This window comes from Spermophilus citellus (genome assembly GCF_964194105.1).
Source record: "Spermophilus citellus genome assembly, chromosome: 15".
Lineage (NCBI taxonomy): Eukaryota > Metazoa > Chordata > Mammalia > Rodentia > Sciuridae > Spermophilus > Spermophilus citellus.
In genome coordinates this window covers 48332587-48354248 of record NC_138195.1, presented here as the reverse complement: position 1 = coordinate 48354248, position 21662 = coordinate 48332587, and the positions used below count along the sequence as shown (strand labels likewise).

The window sequence follows — 21662 nt, the reverse complement described above, 5'->3', positions numbered from 1 at the left end:
TCCATAGCCCCTCAAGTCCAGGGCCTAGGCTGATGGATTGGACCCTATCTGGCATATTGTTGGGATATTTTTCTCCCTTGGAGAAGAGAGAAAAGAGAGACATGGCAAACCATAACCTGACTTAAGAGTGACATGAACCATTTTTGCCTACAGTTCATTGGACAAAGCAAGTCCATGCCAACATCTTACATTAAGGGGATCAGAAAGCATAAATTGCCCTTAGAAGGAACAGCAAATATTCTAAATGATAACAACCTACCACAGTCACCTGGTAAGCAGTAGTGGCTCTGGGCAGGGCCTTTTACCTTTCTGGGTCTGAGTTCATCTCAGTTACAGAGAAGCTTCAAAGAACTAAGATATGTAAAAGCATTTTGTCACTCATAAAGCAACACATAAATGCAAATGTTTCTGTTACTATTGTTAGTGAAAAAGAAATAAAGAAAGGCAGGTAAGGGGTAGCTTGTAGAAGGCTGAATGCAGGGAGACCACTTCCTTCACGAGGCCATGGAAGTTGAATTGACTCTTGCTGAAGAGAGTTCCAGACCAGGAGATGTGCTGACTATAACCCCGCTTCTGTCACTTCCCTTTCAATTCAATCCAGCCCTGCCTAATCGAGCCCCAAGACAAACACAGACACTCAGTCCAGGCTCCATGGTCAGGTGTGTGGGACTTACATGACCAGCTGGGGGACAGAGTCCAAGACAGCATGGCCTGCTGCAGGCCCCTTCTCAGCTCAGGGCTCCCTCCTGTGACAGCCACTTAACAAGGTTAATGATACTCCCAGAGGCTTACTGGAAGTACAATGAATTCCACTGCCAATGAGACCACATGGGGGTTATAACCTGGGGGGTGAGCAGGCGAGGTCACCTGTGTTCTTGGTCTCTTTGTAGCTGTTGTCCAGAGCAACAAAAAGCTCAAAGCTGGCTCCTCACACACAAAGCCACAGTTTTAATTTGATATTTACATTTGAGGTTTTCTTTTTTTTCTTTTTTTTTTTTTAAAAAGAGAGTGAAAGAGGAGAGAGAGAGAGAGAATTTTTTTTTTTAATATTTATTATTTTTTAGTTCTCGGCGGACACAACATCTTTGTTGGTATGTGGTGCTGAGGATCCAACCCGGGCCGCACGCATGCCAGGCGAGCGCGCTACTGCTTGAGCCACATCCCCAGCCCACATTTGAGGTTTTCTTTTCCCCTAAAGCATCTCAGAAAGCCAAATGCCAAGGCTCTGGAAGTAAAGGCGGTTCAGACCCAGGAATAAGGGTGGATGTCTGGAGCAGCCAGGACCCCTACCTATCTGTTCCTGAGGCCTAGGCCATTGACGCTTGGGACCTAAAGGAAGCCAGACCTCCCCCAAGATGGAGCTTATTCTTGGCCCTCTTTATGGAAACAGGCAAAATGGTTGGGCATCTGTCTACTCCAGAGCCACCAAGTTGAGGCCAAATATGGATTTCATTTCTTTCTTTTTTTTTTTGGTACTGGAGATTGAACTCAGGAGCACTCAACAGGCTCAACATCCCTAGCTCTATTTTGTATTTTATTTAGGGAGAGGGTGTCACTGAGTGGCTTAGCGCCTTACCATTGCTGAAGCTGGCTTCTAACGTGCAATCTTCCTGCCTCAGCTTCCCACACCACTTGGATTACAGATGTGCACTACTCTGCCCAGCCCAAATGTGATTTCTGTGTGGTGTTAGGCAGGTCACTCAAGCTCTCTGAGCTTCAATTGCTTCATCCATAAAACATGGATTGAAGCCAGGCCTGGTATACACGCCTGTAATCCCAGACCAAGGTAGAAAAATTGCAAGTTTAAAGCCAGCCTCAACAATTTAGCAAGACCCTGTCTCAAAATAAAAAATAAAAAGGGCTGGGGATGTGCCTCAGTGGTAAAGCACCTTTGGGTCAATCCCCCATTCCCTCCCACCGCACCCCCCCCACCAAAAAAAAAATGTGATTCAATGTGTTAACACATTTCAGATGCTCAGTGCACTGCGTGGAACACTCATTGAGTATGAAATATTAGATGGGATTACAGATGAGGCAGATTCTAGAAATGTGACTCAGTGTGTGGGGAAAGTAAAGAGCAGACGCTAGACTTTACCACTAAAGGTCCTTCTACCTCAGTGGCAGCCTTGGGACAAAAACACCCTTGAGTCATATTTCTCCCATAAGATCCTAGCATGAAGGCAAGGCGAAGTGCTGAAAGGAAGGACCCTCCTCCTGGGCCTTCTCTACTTATTTTCCTCCTCCCCTCCACAGATACTGTCCTTGCCTTCCTCTCAAACCCAGGTTTTCCCAGGAGGATTCACCCAACACAGTGCCTGGAAACTCCAAGTCCCCAATGCTCACCGGCTCTCAGGGGAAGAGAGAGGCAGTTCCATCACTGCAGCCTGATGAGAAGAGGCCACAGGCAGGAGGGTCTACTGGGTCTGTGGAGGGGGTAGGATCTGACCAACAGGCCACGTTGCAGATATTCCCAGAGGAAAGTCTTCCTCGTTCATGGTCCAGCCCCCTCTCCACTCATTCCCATAACTTGGTAGGCGTCTGAGTTGGCCACACTGGGAACCATGGGCTCAGTAAAAGCTGTCCCGCAGGACTCAAGGCACAGAGTTCAAGTCCCCATTGTGTGTGGTCAGTAGCCTTGTGTGGCCTTTGGCAAAGCATTTTATTGTTCTGGGACTTGGTTTCTTTATTTGTTAAATAAAGGATGATTTCAAAGGTCCCTTCCAGCTCTAAAATAAAATTCTTTAAGAAATGTCCTATTAAATAAATTAGGCTTCATTAGGTTCAAGTACATACTTGTTTTATTACTTTTAAGTCATTCAAATTAGATTCAAATTAGGTTAACCAAGTGTTGCCCTCCAGAGAGCCAAGGACTCAGAGATAAGAATAATTCATCTCGCCTCTTATCAATCAGCAGTCCCTAAATGGGTGCTTCAAAAATGCTTGAGTATGCTTGAAAGCACTAAGTTTCTGTAATTTAAATATTCTCACTTTAATCTTGTTCAGATCTTTCATTTGCTTAGCAAAATCTTTTTTCTTTTTCTTTTTCTTTTTTTCCCCCTACAGTCAGCAGGAGGGGAAATATCCTAGCTACTCTCAAAGTGATTGCAAATTCCTAGGCAGGGCAGCCTGCAATGATAAGGCTGGGCTGAAACAGGATAATTGAGAAATCTCCCCTGCCACAATGTGGGCGTCCCTGTGAACCAACACCAGGGTGCTGTTAAGCTGTTCTGCTGTTTGAATAGCAGAGGTCCTATGCAGTTCCCCATTTTTTATTAAAGCTATAGTTGCCTCCAAGGTCTGGTGCTTAGGATCCTCAACAGCCAGCTGCCCTCCCCACAGAGCCTGATCCTTCCCAAATGCCTATGGCCAGCTGCTGACAGCTGAGCTTGCTTTCCTGGGAGCACTCAGCTCTGTCTTACAGGTTCTGACTTTATGCTCCCAACCAGGCCAACAGCCTCAAAAGCCAGAGGTATCTCCAGGGTTTCCAGCTGGAGAAACTAGAAAAGGAGGTGGAGGCAGATCAATCTGCAGGAAAAAAAAAAAAAAAAGAGTCCTCAGATGAGAGAGGACTTGTCCTTGGTGTACCTGTGATCCCTTTCCCCCCCAAAAAACTTGGCCTCTCAGCACCAAGCTGAACTAAAACTTGACCTGCTCCTCCAAGGTATGGCATGGCATGTTTAGGATGCGGCAAAAGCACTCCATGGCTGATAATTTAAAATGCTGGATGTCACCTAAAGGAATTAGAACACCTAGACTCGGAACTTTCAACTATTGAAGCTGACTTAGGTGCAACTGGACACCAGTCATGGGCAAGATGGCCAGATGGGAGATGCGTGAGACCATGGCCTGGCTAGGTCTCATGCTTAATGAAGCTTTCTCAGTCAATGCCCCAAAGAACAGTAAGTTCCTTGCACATAGGATGGGGTTCTAGCTCAGTGGAAGAATGCTTGCCTAGCATGTGTGAGGCACTGGGTTCAATCTCAGCATGGTATATAAATAAATTAAGTAAAGGTCCATTGACAACTAAAATAATATTTAAAAAAAAGAGAGACTCCTTGCACAGTTAGCAAAGAAAATCATTAATGTGACATCATTTCTCAAAAACAAGGCCCCTAGTGGATAGTTTCTCTCCTCCCTTCACATCTATCCTTAGAGGACTGGAGTTTGGGGGAGTGGGGCAGACAGGAAGAAATTTTAACAGGAGTTTAAAATCCCAAGGCCACCCTATGTCTTTGCAATAGTCAAGTCTCTCCTGAGTACTAAGGAAGTAACATCAATACAATCGTGGTACACATTAAATAGTAAATGAATACATAACATGTTCATTACTAAAAATCTACAAAACACAGACGAAAAGAAAATTAAAATTCCCTATAATCCTATTACCCAGAGATAAACATATTTGATGTACATTTTTCCACTGCCTTTTTTCCCTGAATTTTTAGTTTAATGTGTCAAAGAAGCTTGAATATTGGATCATTCAACTTCACCAAAAACTCATAAGGAAAGTACTGCCAGTGTAATTGGTTCTATTCGCAAGCAAGGCAAACTGAGGCTCTCAAAGGTTTCACTGTGTTAGCTCAAGCAGGAGTTTAAGCTGTCACCCTAAGCAACCACAACACCTACAAGCTTCACCATCAATGAGTGACAATACCCTAAGAAACTAAAAGGCCAGTGAACTTCACCTTCATATTAGGTGAATTAACCAAGATCAGAAGCCTACTGTTTTCAAGTCCACCTGCAAGGAGCAGTCACAACCAAGACTCCACTGGAGATGAAGGACATCATCAAGGTCACACCCATAAAATGACATGTGACCACCACAGTGTGACATGCCCCAAGATAAAAAGGTGCCAGATTATAGGACACACACCACCCGCAAACCAGAATCCATGAGGAGTGTGGGAAAGCAATGGGTCTTCCTGAAGCCAGGATAGGGGGAACTGGCCCAGTCGTGAGTGGCCTTTCTTCAATGCCCAGTGCAGAATTCTGAAACATGGGACCATCTTGCTTTCCACCTGAAGGTAGCTGGCATAAGGTTTGCACAAACATATACATGCAGAGTTTGTGCCTCCTCCCCTCTGTGTAAGGGCATACACCTGGGAAAATTGTCTTGCCTGCAGAGGCTGAGGAATTTAGGGCCTTAACAAGCAAAACTACAAGAACACTGCCCAAGCAACTTCCACATAGGGAGTGCACTTCTCCATCATTCCTCTAAGGTGGGGTGTCAAGCAAGTTTTCTAGGGCAACTCCAGAGGGCTGGCAGGAGGCTGGGCCAGGCCAGAGAAGGAGGAAGGGAGGGAAGTGTGTGACTGAAGAAACTGGGCCATGTGAGAAAGATGCCCACTTCCTCAGTCCTCCAATCTCAAGTCAGAATCCACAGAAAAGGCCAGAGGTTTGTAGGAGGAAGGAACAGCTAAAGAGAACTGAGTCAAAACAGGGATATGTTCTTTAAAAGTGAACTGCATGAGTCCACCACATGAGTGTCAAATGTCCAACCTTATAGTTCAGACAGGTGGATAAAAATGAAACATTAGCTGGCACATGGTACACACCTATAATCCCAACAATTTGGGAAGTTGGGGGCAGGAGGATCGCAATTCTAGGCCAGCCTGGGCAACTTCAAGAGATCCTGTCTCAAAATAAAAAATAAAAGGAGTCAGGGTTGTAGCTTAGTGGTAGAATGCTCCTGAGCTCAATTCCCAGTACCAAAAAAAGGAAACATTAACACATTTTTATTTTTTGCCTATTAAATTTGAAAAAAATTAAAATATAAATCTGAACCAGTTTTCTAGAGGGCCACTTAGTAACAAGTATAAAATATATTAAAAAATGTCCATACCATGGACCCAGCAATTCCACTTCAAGAAATCACCCGTAAGAACATAATCAGATGCTCCCAAAGAAATACAGCAAAGTGATGGGTGAGATAAAGTTTGGGAGATATATGTGAGACTACCATAGCGCTATCAAAGGACATATGTTAGGGGCTGGGATTGTGGCTCAGCAGTAGATCCCCACCCCCTAGCATGGGCGGGACCTGGGTTTGATCCTGAGCACCACATAAAAATAAAGGCATTGTGTTGTGTCCATCTACATCTAAAAAATAAATATTAAAAAAGGACATATGTTGACAAAGGAAGACATTTATGATATAGCACCATGCCAAAGTTTTTGAAACTGTACACATAAGTATACTTTGGAGACATCATGGGTTCAGTTCCAGGCCACCACAATAAAGAAAAAAATCAAAACAAAACAAGTCACTCAAATTCTTTGATTTCCCAGGGCATATAAAAGTTGTGTTTACATAATAGTATAGCTAAAGTGTGCAATACCATCATGTCTATAAAACAATGTAAATACTTCAGTTCAAAATGTTCATTGCTAAAAAATGCTAATAATCATCTGAGCTATTGGAAAAATGATGCCAATAGATTTGGCTTGCCACAAACCTTTGATTGGTAAAGAATGCCATATTGAGGCTGGGCATATAGCTTAGCATGCATGTGACTCTGGATTCCATCTCTAGCATCACACACACACACAAAGTATCTGTGCAGCACAATGAAATGAAATATGACTGTATAGTATTGTATTAAAACACATTTCTATAAAAAACACAAATCTAACCACGGAAAGACAACTGGAGGATCTTATATCAAAAGGCTAAAGATAAACATCAGTCACAGTGGCAGCAGCTTGAGAAGCTGAGGCAGGAGGGTCGTGAGTTCAAAGCCAGCCTCAGCAACTTAGTGAGACCCTGTCTCTAATAAAATACAAAACAGGCTGGGGATGTAGCTCAGTGGTTAAGCATCCTGGGTTCAATCCCCAGTACCAAAACAAACAAACAAACAAAAGGCTAATTATAAAATCTTATATCTCTAGCAGATTATAAATAGTTTTTTGTTTTTTCCTTTTGGTGGGGGGTTATGTTTCCCACATTCTACAATCAGCATATGTTATTTCTGTAATTAAATGACATTATTTTTTAAAAATGAACAAATTGATCGAATGTAGGATTTTTCTGAAACAATCAGACACTACAGCCCCTGCATCATCCAGATTCTAAAAATAAATTCCTAAATCTATTTTTCCCTCTGAAGTCTCTTCTCCTTCAGCAGATACACATAAATGGGCCCAGGACAGGGCCATGTGGCCATTTTCTCTTTGCCTCCACCTCAAAATGCCTCTGCATTTCTTAGTTTCTTTCCCACATAACATATCAAGGCAGAGAATGTATCTGGCCCTGAGATTTTAAAAGCAAAACACTACGTACCAGACAACCACCCTCAATCCCCACCCCACGTCCAATAATTATTGAGCTGGGCGTCTGGCCCAACTGGGGACCAGCTGCTGTATGTCTGAGATCTATGAGGCACTGTTTTATTTGCAAATTCCCCATTCTGCTGTGGATGCTCTTCCAAGTCCTCAACTGGACTCTGAGTAACTAAGCTGGGGGTAGTCCCCAGAGTAGAGTGTGAGGACATCATCTCCCCTTTCTGGCCCAGGTAGCCAAAGAGCCCTGAAAATCTGCAGTGGGTCTCAGACACTGACCAGGACTGATGCTCCTCATGAGTCCCTTCCTCTCAGACACAGCCAAAGCCAGCTCAATAGAGTGAATAAGGAGGTGTCATGCAATGAATCTTGTTGCATATCTATCCTGATCCTTGACCTTAAAAGCAGCAAAGTGCAAACTGTTGTTTATTCAAACTGCCATTTGATTATGTTAAAACCCAGTTCCTGAACTCAGAGAGAACCGTCTTTCTGATGGGTACAAGCTTCCTGTCAAAAACAGTTAATTTTAATTTTTCCACTGAGCTCAACCTCAAAGTGGGGTTGATTGCTACTCAGCAATGATGGACTGCATTAGGGGAAGCTTTAATTGAGTGCAGATCTGGGTTCCAAAAGCATAATGTTTGTTGTATACATACTTTGGGACAAAAAGAAAAATGAAAAGCAGACCTTTCTGAGGAAAAATTGAAAGCAGAATGTGTTCCACTGTCAGGATGCCAGCACCAAGGCAGCTGGAGGCCTTGGTGGAACTCCCCACTGCCCCACACCACAGCTCGACAGGCTGTTTACAAATGTTTCTAAACGCCTGTGCTAAGGTCTCTCCTTCCCAAACTCTAGACACCATCATGGTTCCTCTCACGGCAAACAAAAAGCTCCAAGAAACTAGTAGAGACAGCAGCACCACTGGAGAAGGGGCCATGGCATGTGCTTCTGATGCAGGACTCCTCTCAGCCCAGGGTGTTGGTCCCTATTGCCATCCAATATGGCCCTTCAGTTCACATCCTTTTCCCAGTGGCCTTGAGATGAGGTTTCAGCTGAAGCACAATGCCACTCCTGTCCTCTTATTATTAGGGTTCCAGACCCATGTCACCTCTTCCCTGAGCTGCAGGCTGGTCTCTGTGCTATTGAGGGAGATGTCTTCTTAAAGCCAGATCTGGTTGTCCCTCTGTGACATCACCCTAGTCCAAGCCTCCTTCCTCTTTTGCCCATACAACTGCAGAAGCCTCCAGCAGACCTCCCTGCTTCTGCTTTTGGTCCCTCTTTAATCCCACTCCACCCATCAGCCAGACTGATCTTTATAAAAGGCCAACCGTGCTCTCCCTTCCCTTAAAGCCCTCTAAGGCTTAGAATAAGATCCACACTCTTTCCTGTGGCTTGCAGAGCACACCAGGATCCCACCTCTGCCCTCTGCTACAGCCTCACCGGTCTCCTTTCTCAGCACTTGTTCCTTCAGCCTGAATGAAACACTCTCCCCCTCCCTTACTTCAATTCCACCTCCTGGCAGAGGCCTACACTGACCATCCTAACAAAAGCAGGACCATGGTCATTCTGCATCCTGTGACATGGCTCTAGTTCCTTCACAGCTCTTACTACTGAGATCTTATTTGTTTGTTATTTGCTATGTCTAGTAGAACCTGAGTTTCCCAAGGGACCATGAGTAACCTCTTCCCTGCTGTAACATCAGCACCAGAACAGTGTGTGATACCAACATCAGCACCAGAACAGTGCGTGATACCCAACGGATTCTAAATCACTATTTGGGGATAAAAGTTTGACTGCAGAAAGTAACAAACATTTCCTGAAAGGCCTGCATTATCTCCAGCCTCTATATCTCAGGTTGTGAATTCCTTGGTGTGGTCTGCTCTTGCCTCTCTCTTCCCCTCCACCACCAAACGCTGACCCTTGTGGTGGGGCAGTCTCAAGGAGGAGCCCCCTCCCCAAAAGCTCCCCAACCTGCCCTCCCAGCAACAACTCCTGTTTCCTCTGATAGTCTACCATGTTGCCTTTCTGTCTAGTCATGTTCCAAGGCCACAGGTCCTTGCTCTTCTTTCTTGGAAATTCTTGTCTAGAAAACTAAATGACTGGGCTGGGGTTGTGGCTCAGTGGTAGAGCACTCCCCTGGCACATGTGAGACCCTGGGTTCAATCCTCAGCACCACATACAAAAATAAACAAGTGAAATAAAGGTGTTGTGTCCAACTACAACTAAAAAATAAATATTAAAAAGAAAGAAAACTAAATGACTTCTCTGCCAGCTTCAGGAACTTCCCCCAAGTAACTCAAACAATGGGATACTCAAAAGCTGACCTCAGAACAATGCTTTACTCAACTAGGCCAAGGACTCACCAAAGTAACTGTTTCACATTGTGCCCACCAACCCTGTGAAAATTTTGCCCAATCTCAATCAAAATCTCACAAAGACCAGCCTTTAGCTATTCTTTCTAGTCCTGACCTGAAAAACCCTATATATATCTGGAAGATTCAGAGAAGAGGCCTCTTTAAGGGGTCTACTGGGGCTCTATGAAATCGGCCCAGATGAATGGGTTATCCTGGAAGCCTTTTGGGGATCTGGCTGGCCCAGTCCAGCAGGAGTGTTCAGTGCCAGGTGTAGCTGGATTTGGTAAATGATGAAAACCTGGATGAATCAATAGCTCAGTCACACCATCCTCCAATCCTGCCGAAACAGAGGGATGAAAAGACCAAATGGCGTGAATGGCCCCTGGGTCAGTCTAAGCAGGGCTTTGGGGCTTCATTTGAAATCACCTTATTTTAGGAACCGGAATTGAGTGAAGAGAGCCTTGGATGGTCCTCCAAAGTCCCCTCCTCACCTCCATCCACCCCAAAGTCCACACCACTCGCCCCCGTCTGCGCCAAGTCCCTCATGGCAGACCAACCTCTCTCCCTTGCGCCCAGGGCGACGGCGCTGGACCGCTACGGGCTGCAGAAGGCGGGCTTCACGCACGTGCTGAACGCGGCCCACGGCCGCTGGAACGTGGACACGGGGCCCGACTACTACCGCGACATGCCCATCGAGTACCACGGCGTCGAGGCCGACGACGTGCCCACCTTCGACCTCAGCGTCTTCTTCTACTCCGCAGCTGCCTTCGTCGACTCGGCTCTCCAAGACGATCGCAGTAAGAGGCCCGGCCCGGCCCCGCCCCGTCCCCAGCCCCGGCCCCGCCCCACAAGAGGCCCCGCCCCACAAGAGGCCGCGCCCCACAAGAGGCCCCGCCCCACAAGAGGCCCCGCCCCACAAGAGGCCCCGCCCCCTGAGGGCGCCTTGAAAACGTGGTTTTCCTATCCAAGGCTCTAAGGTTGCATGTGGTTGATGAGAAGACCTCTGAGCCTCCGGAGGTTGTCATGGTTTGAGGACCAGCCTCACTGAGCATGCTACTGGTGGGGTTCCGACTTTGATGACCGCTGAGGAATCGGAATCGCGAGAGTTTAGATCGAAGGGCTATCATTAGGTCTAAGAAAGTGTTCCCTGAGGAGTATCAGCCATCCTTCAAAAGGAAAAGGCAGTATAAAAGGGTATAGCTCAGTGGTAGAATGCTTGCCTATTGGAGGCTCTGGGTTCAGTCCCCAGCCCCCCCACCCCTACCCCGCAAAAAGGAGCCAAGATCCTAGTCAGGTTCAGGGTGGGTATCTATGGAGAGACTTTAAATTCTTCTAGTCTCACTAAATTTCCAAGCGCACATCCTCCTACCCTCTAACACTCCGTGTAGCAAGACCTCCCATAGCAAGTTGACAACCTTGGCTAAATTGTATCTGAGAATTTGAGTTTTGTACCTGCAATGTTCAAGTTTCCCAGCGTTGATTATCCATCTTCTAAATCATAGTACTAGTCCTTGTGCTCAAAAATACAGTTTTAGCTGCCCTAATTTAGGAAAGGCTACAGGTTATTCTGGAGAAAAGGGCACAGCCAAGGCATGTACCAGGGAAAACAATAGGCAACTATTGCTGCATATTGCATTATTGCATTCCACAGAGGCCAGAAGGACTTTAACTCCCTAATCTGGGCTCTGATTTCAGCCCCATGTGTCACACTCCTTTCTGGGGACATCACATAATTCAGGGTATCCAGTTACTGAAAGCCTTTCTTGCTGTAAAGGTTGGAATCACAAGGCTCACTGACTGACCGACTGACCTGCTTCAGGAATTTGCAACCTGGGGTTGGGCCTAGGCCAGTTCTGCTGGACAGTCTTCCCACAGTGGCCCTAGCTCCACAGCCAGCCATAGCTACTAACAATTTGTCATTATCAATGGTTCAGAAAGCAATGTCACTATGGGATAAAAACCCTTGGAACTGAAGTGCTTGTGTTAAAAGATGTCTCAATTCTAAGTCATTTTTTTTTACAAGTCTACTTATGGATTATCTTTTGTGTTCTGCACATTCTGGATTTCCAAGCAGGATGAAAAAAGTAATTGAACTCTGACTCATCACCATAAGGTAAAGTTTGAAGTTAACTGAAAACACATTTGACATGAAAAAACAAAAGCCTACAACAGTTCAATCTTTCAGTTTCTGTTTTATGAGCTTGCTTGCCATTTCTATGTCTTAGAACTCCCCCTTAATGGAAGAGACCTGGCAGACTTTGGAGAAGACAGGACTGGGTTCAAATTCCTGTTGCAAAACTTACTAATGATGTGATTTCTCTGAGCCTTGGTGTCTCCATCTGGTGATGAAAATATTTACCTTGTGAGGTTATAATGAAGATCAGCAGTAACACACATAAAGCACTTGGCATAGAACCTGGTGCACAGCAGGCTTTCGGATGCATTTGATAAAAAGAGGTCATGTACTGTGAAGCATATAACTTCGCCAGCATATGCATATCATCATAATAAAGTTTCCAATCCTAAAAAAAAAGAAAGAAAAGAAGGAAAAAAGACATTCCAACTTTGAACTTGTATGATATACTCACATGAAAGCTTGTTTTAGGTTCCTGGCACAGCATTTGAGAGGCTGCCCCCACTGCCAGATCAGGAAAGAATCAAGATCTAGAGTCACATGTTTAGACCCAGAGAGATCACAGAGCACCAATGAGGATGTTTCAGGCTGGTGTGGGTTGTGACCCTTAAACCAGGAGGGCGAAAGTACCCAGCAATGGAAGGGTCAAGAAGGAAGAGAGCCGGGTGCCATGGCACACACCTGTAATTCCAGTGGCTCAGGAGCCTGAGACAGGAGGATAACAAGTTCAAAGCCAGACTCAGCCAAGGCGAGGCCCTAAGCAACTCAATGAGACTCTGTCTCTAAATACAATACAAAATAGGGCTAGGGATATAGCTCAGTGGCCGAGTGCCTCTGAGTTTAATCCTTGGAACCCCAAAAAAGAAAAAGAGGGAAGAGGATATATAGAGAGGCTAGAGGATGTGCAAGCAACCAGATTGATTGGAAGGGTGTGGGGCCTAGATCAGCTGGGCAGAATCAGGGAGCAGAATGTGGAAGTATTGTCAGGTGGGAGGCTGGGCTCCATTCTCAGTGCCCTTTGCCCCTGAATGTCTACAGACTTCCTCAGCCCAAAGCATCAAATATCAATCCTTCAGAACCACGCAGAGCAGAAACAAATGAAGGTGTCCGCGTGTAAGGCAATGGGATGTAGGGACAGGGCTGAAGAAAGTCAAACCAGCAGCTGCTGCTTTATTCCAGCCAGTGATTCTTGTGAGGATAATGAAAACATGGTAGAATTTCTGACTTTTCAGGAAAAGTCTCCAATCTGGATTTTACTGTAAAATCACTCACATTTGTTGACAGCAAATTGATATTTCTTAAAATACGGGAGAGGGCAAAACCAAAGCAAACCAATGGCCATCAGCTCGTCACCTGTGCCCTGAATGGTGCAGAGTAACAAAACAAAATGCTTGTTAGCTTAGCAACAGCACTGCCATAGAGAAAGCAGATGACAGGTGCCTGGCCTCCCTGTCATGCGTGCAGTGGGTAGCCTGGTTTTGTCTAGTCATGCACTGGAAAACCAAGGGACACTTTTGTGGCATTTCAGAGGCAGATCCAGTCATGTGTTTCTTATTATACTCCTGATGTAAGAGGTGTTGATGGGTAGTCTGGCCCAAAGGCAGGCCTCTCTCTTTCCTCCCTCCTTCCTGTCTTTCCTGTCCTCCATTGACTCGTTTCAGCCAAGGGTACACTGTTCCCTCTCCCTGTCCCTCACAGCCAGTCATGCTCACTCTTTTTTTTTAAATTTAATTTTTAATTTTTTTGTGATGGGATTGAACCTAGTGCCTTGCACATGCTATGTGTTCTTTTTTTGGCACTGTTGATTGAACCCGGGAGCACTCCATCACTGAGCTACATCCCTAGTCCTCCCCGCTTCTTTTGGTACTGGGGATTGAACCCAGGGCGCTTAACCACTGAACTATATCCCTAGTCCTGTTTTAAATATTTATATATTTGGTACTGGGGATTGAACCCAGCGCCTTGCACCACTCTACCTATCGAGCTATATCCCCAGCCCTTGTTTTTTAATTATGAGACAGGGTCTCACTAAGTTGTTGAGGGCCTCACTAAGTTGCTGAGGCTGGCCTTGAACTTGCGATCCTCCTTCCTCAGCCTCTCGAATTGCTGGGATTATAGGTGTGTGCCACTGTTCCCAGTGAACTGCAGCTCTTTTTATTTTCTATTTTGAGAGGGTCTCACTAAATTTCTAACACTGGCCTTAAACTGGCAATCTTCCTACCTCAGCGTCCTGAATCACTGGGATTATAGGCATGTGCCATAGTGCTCAGTATATTCATTCTTTTTAAAAAACCATCCCTGGGGATGAGGTTGTGGCTTAGAGCACTTGCCTAGCATGTGTGAGGCACTGGGTTCGATTCTCAGCACCGCATATAAATAAATGAATAAAACAAAGGTTCATCAACATATAAAAAAAAAGTAATTAAAAAAAATCCCTGAAGTGTGTCAGGGAACTGTACTCTTGGCCAATTATCATGCCCAGAGGCCCACTTCTACCCCCACTCTATGCTGATTTGACCTTCTGAATGAACTCTCCAGAAAGCCTCAATCATGCTCCAAAAATCTTAAGAAATAATCTAGTCTGCCATCCAGGCCTGAGATCTCGGAAAACCAAAGCCTAGAGAAGTCTAGTGACCTGCCCAGGGCCACAGAGCTAATCAGAAGCAGCAGTCAGGACATGCCCTTGCCAAGGAAAGGGGTTCCTTCCATCACTGAGGCCTCCTGGAAGCGTCTTTGGCCCTTATTTTGAGCATCTGGTGACTGTGCTGTATGAGGGGTACCAATTATCATGGAAGGCAAGGCATGTCAGCTGGTTATGGGACCTGAAACAAGTGAACTCATCCTTCTTCATCAGAAAAAGAACCTGTGACAGAATACATTTGGAGTGCCTTCACTGTTCCCATGTGATTATCAGGGCCTGCCTGAAGATCAAATTTCAGAATCAGCATTGACCCTTGGTTCATTCTTTTTTTCTTTTTTAATTCATGGTACTGGGGAGGAAACCCAGGTCTTCATGCATGCTAGGCAAGCACTCTACCACTGAGCCACATCTCCAAACTGGTTCCTTGTTTCTTAAATAACAGTCTTTAGCCTACTGTTGAAGCTCCCTTAAAATCTATTATGGACCCAGTAGCTATGAATAAATAAACAAAGGCTTCTTCTAGCAAGAGTTTGATTCTCTGGCTCTGGTTGATTCCCTAAGCCTTAACCAGACCAGATCACCAAGTGTCTCCTGTCTTCCTATGGCACACACACCCTGGCAGTCCATCAGACACCCTGTTGGTAAGGGGACATAGGAGAAACATTTGATGGGAACTAGCCATTTCCAGATACAGATTTGTGACCTATCAGTGGATCAAAAATCAATTTGGTGGGTGTTTCTTTTTGAAACATTGAATAAATTAGAAATAAATAGAAAATATCAGCTTGCCTTGCAGGCAGTGCAGGTATGGATTACTTTTGACTGACAGGCACACTGGCCATCTGCTTGGGCTCAGATCCTGGGTCTGCCACTCCCTAACTGTGTGACTTGGACAAGTCCCTTCTCTGCACTTCAGTTACCTCATCTGTAAACTGGAGAAAATAACTTCATCAATGTCATTGGGTGACATTGACAACATAAAGTGCTTAGAAGAGAATACAGGTGTCAGCTGTGAATTTCATCCTGCTCTGTTATTTCCTGGGGTTGCGCAGAAAAATTTAGAAGCCAGTGATATAGAAAATGCCAGCTCTGTCAAGGCTGCCTTTGCCGAGGACCCTACCTGTGGCTGGCATCCAACTCACAGTCTCCTGCTTTCTCCATGAGGCCAATGCTGGGAACAGGCCTTCCCAACTCTACTGATTCCTGCCGCCCAACCCTGGGCTCCAAAGGATGGTGCTTGGCAGGGCCACTGAGCAAAGAGGGAGCAGAGGCCTGAGATTCTGGGGACAGTCCCAGAGGGAAAAGAGAACAGCAGGCTCTTTACCCTAGGAAGGTCCATCTAGTTCTCATGGCTGACAGCATGAATGCGGGGGTCTTGAAAACCAAATTCAACTCCAGGAACTCCTGCCACAACTGAATGTCCCTCCTCCCTCTTTTCCCCGCTTTCCCTTCCACCCCCTCCTGCTCCCCTGCGCCTGCCTCCCCCATCCCCCCTACCTTCCGCCTTCCTCTCCCCTCTCCCCCTCACTTAACAGACTTCAGGCTCCCCAAAGGCTTAATGAACTACAGCTTTCGTCTGTTTTAGTATTTAGTCATGACAGGAAGAATTACTCTTTTTGCCAGGAGAGGAAGAAACGCTTTAGTTATCAGCAGAGCTGGCCAGGGGCCAGGCAGCCTCTGGAGCAGCCCGTGGGGATTAGAATGCCAGAGGTAGGCATGAGCTGGCCTGGATGCAGCCACACCCCACAAGCACAGTTATGCTGGGCAAGAATGTGGGGCCCCCATCCCCTAAGCCCTAAGTAGCAATAAAGAAGGGGGACCTGCTTCCTGCCTCCCTTTCTGGCCAAGGTGAAGAAGGGAAAGGCCCAGCAACATGGAGATGTAGGATGAGCGGGCCTGGTGAGCTTGTGGAGATCAGTTAAATTGTGATAAAATGAAGAACTATTTACAGAGCACCTCCCTGTGCCAGGCTCTGCCTGTGGAGAGGCCACTGTTGTCCTCACTGTTGATTGGAGTGCGCAGACTTCTCCAGCCGTGTAGGGCTGGAGAGAAGAGCCCAGGTGCTTGGTGTTTAGCACCGCATGGATTTCTCATGCTGCCTTGGTTTCTGACCATCATCACTCTACTGGGCATTGGTCCAATGAGGAAAGTGAGGTGGTGGCAGTGAGGAACATGCAGAGCCACGTCTATGCAGAAGCTAGCTGTCCTTGTATCCTGTGATGCTCCATAAACCCACCAATGTCCATGAGTGTCTTCTTGGACAACTCTTCAGACTTCAGGCCTATGACTCAGGAACAGGGCTGGCACTGGGGTCACACAGCTCAAGCAGTCCCAATGACTGTGACACCAGCAGAGTGATCCCATAGCGACAGGAGAGGGCACCCACTGGCAGTGGTGGGACAGTTAGTTGAATCTTGTTGCACTGAGCACAGATAAAGCAAAGAGATTCTAGTGGCTATTGGGCTGGCACACAGTAGGGCCTCAAATATATGTTGCATTGAGCTATTCCAAGCAAAAGCTTTCTGGGAAACCTCTAGCAAAATCATTGCACCCCCATGAGCTTGTTTCCCCATCTGCAAAGGAAGGATGATGATAATGAATCCTTGAAGGTTGGCTGAGCATAAAAGGAGATATGAGCTAGGTGAGCTCTAGAGCACCACCAAATGGAGGCCTGAGGAATGGGAAGCTTCTGAAGCTCCTGGCTTCTGAGAGAGGCCCAGCTGTGGGCATGGAAGAGGCCAAAGAGCTTTTCTTCCAGATCTCTGGTTCCCAACTTTTTGGATTCAGAATTCTTTTACCCTCTTAAAAATTAGTGAATACCAAAGAGCTTTTGTCTATGTAGACTATACCTATCAATATTTACCCTATTAGAAGTAAAAACTGAAAAAAATTAAGATATTTGTTCATTTAAACAGACCTATTGTATAGCAACATAATTACATAGTTTTATGAAAAGTTATGTGTTCCAAAATAAGTTAGGGGGAAGAGTGATATTATTTTACATTTTTAACAAATGTCTTCAATGTTAAGTTTAACACAATTCAGTTGTATTCTTATATCTGCTTCTGCATTCAGATTATTGTGATAACCTCTTTCAGTTGAAATATTTAAAGAAAATACAGCCATAATCATATATGTAGTTGGACAAGGGAGGAATATTTTAATAGGCTTTTGAGATAATTGTGGATAGTCTTCTTTGAAACTGCACCAAATCTCCACAAACAAAATATTTTAAGGTCACTTGTGATGTGGAATCAGAAACCATATCAATGAACTTCATATACTCTCACATTAAACTCCACTGGTCTGTCTTAAGTGAATCTTTTGATATAACATTAAAACGTCCTACACTGTTCATTTGAAAATACTAGTTCACTAAGTTATATGGTTCTTTCAAATGCTGACGTTTTTCATTTCAGATTATCCAAAAAACCACACTTGTTAATATCACCATCTATCTTTTTTTTTTTAAAGAGAGAGTGAGAGAGGAGAGAGAGGAGAGAGAGAGAGAATTTTTAATATTTATTTTTTAGTTGGCGGACACAACATCTTTGTTGGTATGTGGTGCTGAGGATCGAATCCAGGCCGCACGCATGCCAGGCCAGCGTGCCACCGCTTGAGCCACATCCCCAGCCCCTACCATCTATCTTAAAGGAAAAAAAATCATAATGTATTAGGAAACTGTCCATCTCATAGTGATGGATACAAGTTTTCCAAAATTCTAATTTTTGCTTGGAATTCTGCATTTTATCACCAGCAACAAATACGTCAGTTGTTTTCTTTGACATGACAGGCTCACTTGGTTCACTTTTGAGAAGAGGGCTGCTAAATTCCCAAGTTTGAATACCCATGGTTTTTCTGTCATTTGTTCATTCAAGGAAAAATGTGTTTCCTGAAAACAGCAGCTATTCAGCTCGCATCTCAATCAGCTCGCATGTGCTTTTCCTTGAGACAACCATTGTATTTCAGTATGTGGCCAAAGTGCTTTATGTATACATCCCATTTCATCACATGGAATATTAAGAAGTACACCCAGGGGCTGGGATTTGATAAAACTAATTTTTACTGCTTCATCAAAGTTATTCTTAAGGGAAATTGTTGTTTGCCCCCTGAGAGTGTGTGGGGGCAGGCAAAGCAATTTGCTTACTAGTCTAACTGGTGCCTGTGCCATGATCCCTGCTAAGACAGCAGAAGTTCTGCACACCATTGCCTTTGTGATGGTCACAAAGGCAATGTCAGCATGCATGTCAACACAGCCAGACAAATATCACCACAGTACGATGGATGATGGAAATCATATTGACTCCATGCATCTCCTGAAAGTTTCCTGGGAACTCCCAGGGATCTTGGAACACACTTAGAGAACAGCTAGAATAGACAATACTGTAGCTAATTTAAATTTGAAGAATATTCATCCCTTTCCTTTGGCACATGACAGTAAAACTACTTTCATTTTTTAAAAAACTCAACCATGTAATTTTATAGAATTAGATTTGCTCACTGCTGATCTGATTTTGCTCCCCTCCTTGACAGTTGAGGAAATTAGAGCTCCAGAGGCTTAGTGACTTACCTATTTGTTAGCTAACTGGCAATGAGTGGCAGAATCCAGTCTGGAACCCAGGTCTGCAAGAGATCAGGCCAGGGTAATATGGGCCCCACTGGCTACATGGATGCTCAAGGATGCCAAGCAAGCAGACCATGCCCTCTGGGCTGCAGAAAGGGCCATCGGGGATGAGGCAGCTCTCCTTATCCAGGGTCAAATCTAGCAGCACTGCAGATAACGTAAAAAGCATCCATATCTCTCCACTCCACATGTAGCCCACGCATGGGATGGTCATTCCAGGGTCTCCCAGGGAATGCATTCTGTCTATAGTTGCTTATCTCTACAGAGGAATTTCATTTTAGACACATACACACACACACAAAAAAATTAAACGAATCCTTCATATACAGATTGATAAAAATGTCCAAGATATATTGTTAAATGAAAAAGCAAGGTATGAAAAAGGATGTAGAACTTTGCCTTTGAGGAAAAAAAAAAGAAGAAAAATAAATCTATTTCATTATGCATATGCACTGATTCCTCTCTGGAAGAAAAAATTGATAACGTCTGTTGCTCCTGGGAGCTGAGGCACTGGAGTCTTTTCAGGGCATCCTTTAGTAACTTTTGAAATTTGAACCCTAGTGCCTACCCTATTCAACATAATAAATGAGCATTAAACACACACACACACACACACACACACATACACACACACACACAAACCCATAAAATCATTTCTTCAGCACACTGACTTGGGAGTTCTCACTTAGAGGTACTCAGGCAAGTGAGAGCCTTAACTTCATTTCCCTCTTCCCCTTCCTTACCAAGGCAACAGTAACATCTCCTATCTATCTATCTATCTATCTATCTATCTATCTATCTATCTAGTGCTGGGGATTGAACCTAGAGGTGCTTTACCACTGACTTAAGTCTTAAGTCCCCAGCCCTTTTATTTTTTATTTATTTTTTAAAAATATTTATTTCTTGGTGTAGATGGACACAACACAATGCCTTTATTTTTATGTGGTGCTGAGGATGGAACCCGGTCCTGCCTGTGCTAGGCGAGCACTCTACCGCTCAGCCACAATCCCAGCCACCAGCCCCCCCCCCCTTTTATTTTTTGAGACAGGATCTCACTAAGTTGCTGAAGCTGGCTTTGAACTTGCAATTCTCCTGTCTCAGCCTCCTGCACCACCGTGCCCAGCAACTAATGCCATTTATTGAGTTTTTAATGGGTTCCAAGCAGCATACAAAGTATGTTATGTACAAATTACCTTCACAAAGACAAAGAAACCATGAGAGTTTCTCCCATGCACATGGGGAGCTGTGGGTGTAGCCAGGCTGTGGGTGAGAGCTGAGTGAGCCAATCAGGACTGAGCAGGCCTCCCTGGGCCTCATGCAAGGCCTTCTCCACAAGCCACACCACCTCTTCAGTGTGGTTTTTCTTCTCTCAATTCCATCTGCAGATAAGATCCTGGTTCACTGTGCCATGGGCCGGAGCAGATCGGCGACCCTGGTCCTGGCCTACCTGATGATCCACAGGAACATGACTCTGGTGGATGCCATCCACCAAGTGGCCAAGAATCGCTGCGTCCTACCCAACCGGGGCTTTCTGAAGCAACTTCGAGAACTGGACAAGCAGCTGGTTCAGCAGAGGCGACAGACCCAGCGTGGGGACTGCCCGGGGGAGCCATAGGACCCTCTTCACCGCCAAGCATAGACTCTTGGGATGGAGAAAGAAAAGCTGAAATGGCGCTGCCCCATGACATTGGTCACAGAGAAGGGACAGCAAAACCAAAGCTTAACTTCTTCCTAATAATCTTATTAAACTTCCCAATGTATGCTGGGAGCCGGGAGGCTTCAGAGCCGCCTCCAGGCGGAGTCCAGGCCTCAGCCCTGTGGGGGGAGACTGGCGCCCGGCTCAATTGGTTACAGATGAGAGCACCGTTCTGCAGTCTCCTGTAATTTTTTCTCCCTCTTCTTTTTTAAAAGATGGAAACAGAAAAGGATTTAAAAATGTGTGGGAATTGTGTTGTGATTAAATGTTTGGCTTTGTCTGAAAGTCACATTCTTATAAAAAATAATTTAAAAATAGAACTTGATTTTCTATAAACACAGAAAATTCCTGTGCAGCTGTGTTACAGGAGAGCTTTCACAGGTATCAGGGCCTCCGGGGCCACCCCGCATTCTTTCCCCATGGAATCCCCAGGTCACCATTCACGGATGCTGCTGGCCTGGCAGGGGTGGGGAGTAGGGTCCTGAGCCCCTTAGAAGCCCCTGCCCTTGGCTTCTTGCCTGCCTCAGGGAGCCAGGGCTCTTCTGAATGGTGGCCAGAGCTGCCACTACTCAGACAAATTCAATAAATTGTGGCAAATTTGGACAAGCAAGAGTTTGGCTTTATAATTTTACACAAAGAGGGAAAGGAGACACCGTTAAGCAGACCAGGACTGTGTCTCTAGCCAGAGCAGCTGGGGCTGGTTTGTTTTCAGTCACACCAGGAAGTATTTGTAAAGGGGTTTGATGTGGAATGGAAGGATGGGGCAGTCAGGGGGGCTCAGGGGTGAGCTAAGCCACTCACTGTGAGCATGTGTGCTCTTCATTCTTGAGAAAATAGTAGCAGCACCAAGTGGGTCGTGGTGGCTTCTAGAGCCAGGAACCTGAACCAGACTGAACCCAAAGAGAGAGAGGGGTCAGGGCAGGGGGGTGGGGTGG

At 45.4% G+C, this 21662-nt stretch overlaps 1 protein-coding gene across 2 annotated transcripts in view; it reads left to right on the top strand.

The window, feature by feature from the left end:
• DUSP29 (dual specificity phosphatase 29) overlaps positions 1-21327 on the top strand; it is a gene marked incomplete at its 5' end in the record, with an annotated part of 39616 nt that extends 18289 nt beyond the window's left edge. For both annotated transcript variants that reach the window (XM_081267044.1, XM_081267043.1), the window contains 2 exons: positions 10209-10429; positions 20417-21327. In XM_081267044.1, the coding sequence (XP_081123170.1) occupies positions 10209-10429; positions 20417-20646 (451 nt within the window). In that variant the 3' untranslated portion in view covers positions 20647-21327. The remainder of the gene's footprint in view (positions 1-10208; positions 10430-20416) is intronic.
• Between the last annotated feature and the right edge of the window lie 335 nt (positions 21328-21662).